This window comes from Poecilia reticulata, linkage group LG2 (genome assembly GCF_000633615.1).
Source record: "Poecilia reticulata strain Guanapo linkage group LG2, Guppy_female_1.0+MT, whole genome shotgun sequence".
Taxonomy (NCBI): domain Eukaryota; kingdom Metazoa; phylum Chordata; class Actinopteri; order Cyprinodontiformes; family Poeciliidae; genus Poecilia; species Poecilia reticulata.
In genome coordinates, this window is record NC_024332.1 from 42110977 (window position 1) to 42120761 (window position 9785).

The 9785-nt window shown below is 39.6% G+C and overlaps 1 protein-coding gene across 1 annotated transcript in view; it reads left to right on the plus strand.

Moving 5' to 3' along the window:
- The window catches only part of efnb2a (ephrin-B2a), a 17704-nt gene extending 15660 nt beyond the window's left edge, over nucleotides 1-2044 (plus strand). The window contains exon 4 of the mRNA XM_008404154.2: nucleotides 886-2044. Coding sequence (XP_008402376.1) covers nucleotides 886-1295 — 410 coding nt within the window. The 3' untranslated portion in view covers nucleotides 1296-2044. The remainder of the gene's footprint in view (nucleotides 1-885) is intronic.
- The last annotated feature ends 7741 nt before the right edge of the window (nucleotides 2045-9785 follow it).

Here is a 9785-nt window from a genome sequence, read left to right on the forward strand (position 1 = left end):
AAAACTCGCTGCATTTACCTCGTTATGTGCGCGAGGTGAAGGTGCGTAAGGCGCGCAGAAGTGTATGGGAAAACATCATCGGCGCGCCGCCCCCTCCAGACGGGGTTTTGGCGCCCCCTCTGGTGCTGCGCCCCTATGCGTTGCATACCCTGCATACCCACTTTTTGCGCCACTGCTGCAGCGTCGCCACAGCGCAGACCCTGAGCGGTTCCGAGGGAAGACGTCTAAATCCACGTTCAACAAACTAAAGGCTGAAACGTTTATGATCGATTTGGACGGAAAGTTTCAGGAATATTAAAGATCAGCTGAACAGGAAATGCCGTTTCCTTCTCCTTCCTGCGTTCAGGTTCTACGACGGCGCGTTTTTACCATCGTAAAGGAGTCCATTGAAAACAAAACAAAAAAAAGAAAATTTTTCTAAATCGGAAAATGTTTTTTTTTCTAGAAAATTTCAGAGATAAATCTAAAGCTAATTTTCAACTTTTGAAACCCAGAATTTTTTTTCCTAGCAAATTTTTTAGCTTAATCTCAAAATTTCTGATATTTTTTTGCTAGCAAATTTTCAACTTTTGGAGCTCAGAAATGTCCTTGTGTTTTTAAGACATTTTCCCTGATTAGTCTAAAGATTTCTGAGTTTTTTAATACAAATTTTTGACTTTTAAAACTCAGAAATGTCCACGTTTCTTTCCAAAAGATTTTTTTTTTTTTGTAGAAATTTAACTTTCAAATGATTGTGGGGCCCGCTCCAGTCAGTCAGAGGGCAACAAATGGCCCCCGCGCCGCACTTTGAACAGCCTTGTTGCTCGGCTTGTTGTTCTGGATCAGCCCCAGAGTTCTGGTTGGTTCTGACCCGCTCTCTCTCTCTCTCTCTCTCTGTTCCCCCAGATAAATCCAAATCAGAAGACACCGGTGGCTCCGGCGGCAGCGGCGGGAAATCGTCCAGCGCCATCGGCTCCGAGGTGGCCATCTTTGTGGGCATCGCCTCTGGCAGCGTCATCTTCATCATCATCATCGTCATGCTGGTCCTGCTGCTGCTCAAGTACCGGCGGCGGCACCGCAAGCACTCGCCGCAGCACACGGCCACGCTGTCGCTCAGCACGCTGGCCACGCCCAAACGCGGCGGCGGCGGCAACAACAACGGCTCGGAGCCCAGCGACATCATCATCCCGCTCAGGACTGCTGACAGCGTCTTCTGCCCGCACTACGAGAAGGTGAGCGGGGACTACGGACACCCCGTCTACATCGTTCAGGAGATGCCGCCGCAGAGCCCCGCCAACATCTACTACAAGGTCTGAGGGGCCGGGAAAACGAAAACGCAGAACCCGGACGAGCCCCCGGTCGGAGCGAAACAAACCGTCCCGCTCTTCCTCTCTGTCGACTCCTCCTCCTCCTCCTCTGATGTTTCGTCACTAGTCGTTTCCTCTCCGAGTTTTCGCCCTTCGCTCCGGTTCGGTCACCGCCGGCGCAGACGATGGGGACGAGTAGCGAAGCCGCCGCCGTCGTCGCTCGCCGGGAAAGCGGAACGGACAGCCTCTTCTTCGTTTTCGTCCACCGGGATTAAGTGAGTGGGATGGATGGATGGATGGATTTATGGATGTGAAAGTTTCTGGAAGTGTGAGGAAAAGACAGACTGCTGTTTTGGAAACAAGAGACTTTAACGATGGGAGAAAAAGCAGGAAGTGGGCGGAGCTTGAACTCAGCTGAGCGGATTTACCAGCGGGATGCAGAGAGATTCCCACGCCGGACCTTCTGTGGGACCTTCACCCACTCACCTGTCCACCCACATGACTACCATCACACAAACACTCACCTGTGCACAGAAACAGACTCGCGGGTCAATGTGACGTGTTGTCGATCACAGCATCTCTCCTCATCCTCAGCTCGGTTTTATTTACTTGAAGGTTTAGAGAAAAAAAAAATATGATTGAGTTTCTTTGTTTAGTTCCACATTTACTGGTTTTGTTCATATCTGTTTTTTATACCTTTACGACGGCGTATCAGGGCCACTTTGGGTGGAAAAAAAGGAGTAAATTTCTGCCAAAAAAAATCAAAGATTAACGTCTGAAGTCTTCTAGGAAAAAACGTAAAAATTTCAGAATTCCAAAATTCAAAATATTGCAATCAAAGGAAATTAATCTCAGATTTTCTAGAAAAGACTTGGAATATTTTGGTCGTAAATTTGTGAGAAAGAGAATAAGCTCATAAATTGTATAGAAAAAACAGAATTTTCTGAAATCCAAAAGTTGAAATATTGCGATAAAAAACTCAGAAAATTTTCAACTCGAAGCTCAGAAAATTTCTGAAACTCAAAATGTTCGACTTTATGAGGTCAGAAAATTGCTGATATTTTTCTAGAACATTTCTGAGATTAATCTCAAAATTTCAGACTTTGTTGAAACATGGAAATGTCTGCGCTCGAAAAATCTAAACTTTCAACAATTTAAAAATTAGAACTTTTCCAAAAGTCAAACATTGTCAACTTTACAAGCTCACAAAATGTTCAAGTTCTTAAAAAATATTTTCTGAGCTTTTTTCTCACAAATTTTAAACTTTTGGATCTAAGAATTGTCCACGTTTTCTGTAGAAAATGTTGATTAAACAAAAAAAATTCTGAGTTTTTACTCTTGCAAATGTTCAACTTGTGGATCTCAGAAATTTCTGAAATTAATATAAACATTTCTGAGGTCTTCTCTTGCAAATTTGTAAACTTTTGGAGCTCAAACTTTTCCAAGTTATTTCTTGAAAACTTCTTACATTAACCCGAAAATTTCAGAGTTTTTCTTCTTGCAAATTTTCAACATTTTTCCTCTCAGAAAATCGTTGAGATTAATGTAATAATAGTTTTTTTTGCAGAAGTTTCCTCCTCCTTTGCTTTATTTTCCGTCTGCAGCGGCCCTGCTGCGCCGCCGTAATCCTCTGGAATAGTTGGAGTGCAGGTAGCGTTTCTTCCCCGATGTGTCGTCGCAGCGCCGCGTGGCAGCAGCTCAGTTGAAAACAGGAGGAGGTGGAGGACTTTTCTCTTGCATAGCGCAGCACTTTTGGCCCCTCCTTTTTTTTTTTTACGCTCGTCCCTCCACTCTCCTCCGCCGGAGAGAGACGCGGCGGCGGCGGAGGCGGAGGCGTGCGGAGATGGGAGAGCGGCCGTGACCCGTCGGGGTTCGCCACAGGGGCAATAAGAAATCCAGTTCGCCTTACTGCTGTAAGAGGTCAGAGGTCAGAGCGAAGCAGTTCTAGGTACTGTAACGGGACCCCCCTAGGGGTCCGGTGATGACTAAGGGTACCCTAAGGGCCCAAACTTCAGCCTGGCCGGTGCTCTCCTATCCTTTTCTGTAAAGCACAGGAACATCAGCTTAAACCTTCACTGTTTTCAGCCTCCATTAGCATTTCCTTCCTGTGAGTTTTCAGTTCTATTTTCTTTTTTCTACATCCAATAGATGTACATTTAAAAAGTAAAAAAGGACATTAAAAGATGAAAAAAAAGAAAAATAAGATGATAAAATTTATTTATGATAGACACAGAGCACAGGTGTTGTCAGGCGGGGTGGAGAGGAAGAAACTAATTTTAATATATAAGTGGTATAAGTGCACATTATGCAATCTAGGTTTTGATTATTTGATATCTGGACGGTTCGGGTCCCGGCTCCGTCTGAGAGTTTTCCCAACCCAAAATAAGGTGCAGAGTAGCCGTTTGTCCCAAAGGAAAGTTCCCAGTGTGCCCGATTCTCCGCATACACACCCTCCATGTTCCCCATGCATGTGTGTGTGTTCACGTGTGTGTGTGTGTGTGTCAGTGACTTCATGCAGCATCTCAGCAGTGACTTAGGCCTCTCCCTGAGCATTTATCAGCCCATTGTTCGCATCTCCATCGATTCATGAGCATCAAATTTCACCGAAAAAGCCAAGCCTTGTATTATCTGAGGTTTGTGCCTCTGAGAGGCTACAAAATCTGCAAATATGCAATTCTTATTTATTTTTTTAATCAATTCTAAAAGAAAAAAGTGTTCTTAACCACTGAAAGATGTAACAACAAACCAACATAACAAAATGAGTCTGTCTGTTTATTGTTTTTATTGGGTTTTTTTGGACATTTTTTTCTGTTTTTACTGCAAAAACAACAAAACTTGCTGGATATTTTGGTCATGTTTTTAGTGCAAAATCTTAGAGCAATTGAAATAAGACAAAACTAACTTAAAATGAACATTTTAGCAAGACACAGGAGCTTGTTTTAAATCAATAATTGATATTGATGAGAACATTAATAGATCCACCAGTAGATTATTTCACTTGGGAAAAAATTTCTTACTATAAATAAAATAATCTTGACTTGAAATTAGGGCTGTAGATTACAATTATTTTAGTAATAAATTATTCTGGCGATTAATCGATTATTCTGATGATTAATCGATTATTCTGATGATTAATCAATTATTCTGATGATTAATCGATTAATCGGATCGGTATATTCTGCATATTTTCATTAAACCACTTAAGCCTGTGTTTTTTTTTTTTTGTTTTTACATAATACTAGAAATTAATTAAAGGAATGAAATAACCAAACAATTCATTTACTTTATCTATTAAGAAAATAAAAATAGTGTTGCCTAAAATGCAGAAACAGCATTTCTTTGGTGTCGTTTGTAGCTAAAGATTCATCTGCAGCTAAAAAAAAAGTACTACATGCTGATGATTATTTACTATATTAATAATTTAATAGCAAAAATTGCTTAATAGGAGATTTTTTTTACATAATTTAAACCAGATGAAGCTAAAAATGATATTTGATTTCTGTGTAGAACGTATTTAGAGATAAAGAAGGTTTTTCATCTTAAATGCTAAATGTATATATTTTTGTACAGTTTAGACTTAATAACTGCAATGACTGTTTTATCCTTTCAGCAAATGGCCTTTTTTAAAAATCTGTACGCTCCAGTTAACAATTAATCAAATATTTTTAACAATCGATTAATCACAACTGATTCGATTAATCGTTTCAGGTCTACTTAAAACAAGCTCCTATTTCTTGCAGAAAAGTAATTTGTAGGTTATTTTTGTCTCATTTCAACGTACTCGGAGGTTTCCAGTAGAATCTAGACTAAAGTAATCGTAACAGTTTGTGTTTTTGCAGCGTTGACTACGTGCCGTAGTGCAAACTGTGAAAAACGAAACCATGACAAAGCATCAGTAACAGAACCTGGGCAGGTATTTAGAGGTGGAGGAAAAGCGAAAAACAAAACAAAAAAAAAAGACACAAACACAAACAGAAGAATGGCTTTTTAGTTGCTTTCTGTCTGCGGCAGAATCTGACAATCTCCTTAGTTTCTTTGAATCTGGCGTCCTTTTCTCAGCCGCCGCTGGGCTGCAGCTCTGCGGCGTCTGAAACGCTGTAGCGGCGCCGCGGTGGCGGCGGCCTGGGGGAAGCACCTCAGGCGACTGTAAAATGCCTTGCTCGTATGGTCAGCCCTCGGTCACTTGACTCAGTAAATTTGCACCGTACTTCTGTAGGTAAGAACCTGTAAATACATTAATGTTTGTATTGTATATGGATCCTGGGTTGTTACAATAGCCTTATTCACCTTTGTAGGAAAGTAAATGAAAAAAAAGAAAAAGTGGATTACACTTCAGTAAAACAGAGCATACTACTTTTTTGGTAAATAGCTTATGTAAATATTGACCAGAACCCAATAAAAAACATTTTTTATAAACTCTTAAAGTAAGATGTTTTGTATAAAATTTGAATTTTTTGCTATGTATTTTAGCTAGCGCTCTATGGAAAGCCCGTGTCCTCCCCACTTCCTCCCGTTTTGCACTGTTTCCATGGTAATTTGGTTTAAAAAAAGAAAAAAAAAAGAGAAAAGTTGCCAAACCGACTGCTGCATATTTGTGCCATAAGTGTGTACCATAAATATTTATTAAATTAGTTGTTTTTTCTCTCTCTCTCTCTCTCTCTCTTATGTTCCGTTGATGGTTTTATTTCAGTCCAGTTTGTAAGTAACAGTATTATATTTGCATCGTTTATCGTCTGCCCCGTTTTATTTCGTCATGTCACGGTTACAGCTCCCTCGTTCCTCGCAGTGTCAGACGGCCCAGATTGTGACGAAGATTAAAAAAAGAAAAAAAAAGACATTTTGAAATTCAGAATTTTAAATTAATTTCGAAGAGGATAAATGACACACATTCCACCAGTCTGTTACAAACTGAAAATGTTTTTCAATAAAATGTTTTTCCTATGGACACGCTGTCTGGGTTTGCTTTGTGAATTTGAAAAATAACGTCTTATTACTGTCTTTATACCATTTATTACCACTTATTACTGTCTTATTACTTTCTTTTTATGGTCCAGCTTCTAATAACATGTAATATGCCAATAGCAGAGCATTTTTCCACTACAGCCTGTTAATTACTGATATGTTATTATAACTAATGAGAACTTGTAATTTTCTTGTGAAATTTAAAAACCGGTGTTTGTGTGAGAAGTTGCCAGCCCCTAATACACCTGAAGGAGACGGGGACGTAATGTGGAAGCAATCCGGCAGCAGCAAAGACATTAGCAACGATGCTAACAAATTTTTAGCCCAAATGATGCTAAAGAACGCAGATGTTTTAAAATATAACGGTACTTTCAGAAATGGCTGCTTTAGCTTCTGTTTAGCTGGACATAATAAAAAATTACCTATAGGTTTGTTATGGTTGCTAACTTTTAGCTAGCACTAGCTAGCTGATCCTAGTTGGGAGATAGCACTAGCTAGTATAAAACGGGAGCAATGTGCAAAAAGACATTAATAAAAGACACTTTGAACCAGATTTATCTTGAGCTAATTTCCTCCTGTCGTTCCAGAGCAGCTGAGTTAATTAATCTAAAACCTTCCTGTAGCGAATGCTAGCTGCTACAAGGTATAATTTTTCCGTGAGTGACGGTTACCCCTGGCAACCAGGTTTTGTTTTAACACTAATTGGATTTAATAAAGTTTTCTGTCTGAAGCAAACTTAGCTAGTGTCGCCAATTCAAATGTATAATTCATGTTGGCATCTTAACACTTTACAATCTGCAGTTTCATTCGCCATATTGGATTGTTTTTTACTATTCTGATGTCAGAACGTGTTTAAAAAATTTATGTTTCAGTGTATAAATTGGATGTACAGAAGAATATAATGAAGTTATTTATATGTACATAACTAAGTAGGTAATTATTTCTGAATTGACCCAAAACTCTGGAAAACTTGCTTTTGGTGTTTATTGGTCACAGTGTTCAGTGACTGATTTACGCTTTTTCTTTTATTCTGTACCAAAGTTCTTATCTGGGATCCTTTCACTTCAATTTTCCAATGAAACTGAACCAGGGGTGTCCAAAGTGTGGCTCGAGGGCCATTTGCGGTCACTCAGATGTTTTTGTACGGACCCAGAATGATACAGCTTTGTCTCACCAGCTCAGGTGTTGATGCAGATGGAAACTTTATTTTATTCAATTAGGACAAAACTATTAAAACTTTAAATTTAAACTTTAAATAAAATGTGAAACTTTTTGAGGTTTTGTATCTTCCTACAGGAAGAAAGATTATATACTTTGTTTTAAATAAAATGTTATGTTTATTGTTGAGGAAGAACCAAATTCTCAATAAAACTTTATGTTTTAGTTTAAAAAAATAAAATGTTGGATTATCAGCACCTCTGAGTTGATTATGTTGGCTCACGTAACAAAAACAAAAAGTCTGGACACCCCTGAACTAAAAGCTAATAAGATTTTAAAGAGTTGACGTCATCTTCAGATATAGATATACTTACAGCTCTTACAGTTTTATATATTTGCATTTTGCTCCTACAAGAGGACAACAATCTTTAGGTCTGTTTGGATTTGGTATGAAAGTAAAGCAGGATTCATAACAGGGTTTCTGTATGTTGTAGCAACATTAACAGCTAATGCAGAGCTGCAGTGTTTGCAGTCAAGTTTGATCTGCTGTCTCCACGTTAGCTCACTCCCTGATGTAATATGGACACACTGATTACAGGATCATGGTCCCTATCAGTGCTTAGGGCCAAATTATCCTTAAGCCAGTGAGTCACTCTTGTTTTTTTGGCCGCTACGTCCAGGCAGCTAGCCTGCGCAACCAGCTATGCTGCCAGTGAGTCAGGACAACGTCCTGCCAAAACACAGCCAGGCAGAGACACGAACCCAGCAGGCTGCCATCTCTCTTCCACCTCTGCAGACCTGCAAATCAGTTCATCACCAAAGCTCTCTGCTCAGCTAGAGAGTCAGCAAGATTATAGCTGTGACGGCCAAACGACCAGCTAGCCAGCCAGCTAAGCTCCTGGGCCTAGCCTGCTAGATTAGCATGCTCAAATTTTTGGCTTTGTGAGGGAATCAACTCAGGCTGCATTTGTTCACAGTCCAATCGAACATCTGTGGGATGTTCTGGACAAACAACAACAGGATAATAGTTTTTTATTGTAGTTTAGTTTTATTTCATATAGTAACTTTTGTTTGTCTAATAAAGTTTTAATTGTTTTTTCGTTTACAGTGGGTTTGCTAGTTTTATTACTTATAAAACTATATGTAATATAGTTTTATTACTAAAGCCTATTTTAATTTAAGGCTAAAATAAGCATATTAGCCAAATGTAGTAAATATGTACATTAATGTACGAGCTCCATATCAGGCAATATGTAGCTAATATATTAGCATAAGTCAATGCTAAGTGCTAGTCCCTTTAGCATTGACTTACTAAATAGAGTAAGTCAATGCAAGTACACAAATTTTAGTGATACCCCACATGCTAGTGATAGCATTTAGGCTAACCATAGCATTTTAGCTAACTTGAGTTCATACACATTTTTCCATACGGAGTTGACTAATATACTGGTAGACATTTTTGTATTTCTGAATCTATTTATTGGCCTTTCCAACTGATGTGAAATTGATTTTTCTTTTCCACACAAGCAGTTGACACCATTATCCTTCTGGCGGCGGTTATGCTAGTTCGCAAAGTGGTGACTAGCATTTAGCAAAAGGTAAACAAAAATAGAATGGCATCAGATTTTAGCGATTTTAGGATATTTGTTTTTTTTTTATGTCTGGTAAAAAATTACGAGTCATTTCTCCAATCTAGTGCTAGATTTACGTGTTTGTTTTGGTTGTGTTTACCCATGATGCCCTGCGCTATAGCTAACTTCCTGATTTGGGAGGCGGCCAGAGTGTTACGAATTCAACAGGACTTTCTAGAGAAATGACGTAGAGTTCATATCACGTGTTTAGAGAACGAATTTAAATCAAATCAGACGTTTTTGTGACTTAAATTTGACTTGTGTCTCCGTCTCTGTTCAGTCCAAACAAAGAAATTCGCCAAAAACAAAATGGAAACCAAGAGGAACTCACCATCTTCTTGTTGTTTTTCATCATTATCTAACACACCAGCTGCACCAAATATTTAAGATATTAAAGCCACAGGCGATATAATCCATCATTTCTAACCACATTGTCTTCAAAGCCCTCTCGTTATGAGACGGCAGCCGAAAAATAAAAACGTCTTCATGATGCCGGAGTTCGCCTGCCGACTGTTTATCAGGAAAAACGGGGTGCAAACAGAAAACAAGCCGTTCAGCTTTCCCCCCACGGTGGTCCGTCATCTCCCGGATCTCTGATGGTGAGGAGCGGAGCGGGAGGAGGATGTTTTCCCTGCTTCATGTTTCTGTTTTATCTCCTTGGCTTTCGCGCAGCAGAGCACGCAGCGCTGGCGAGGGGCGACGGAGCGTTGCGGGGTTTTTAATGGGTTTTTCATTTTGACGAGGCTGA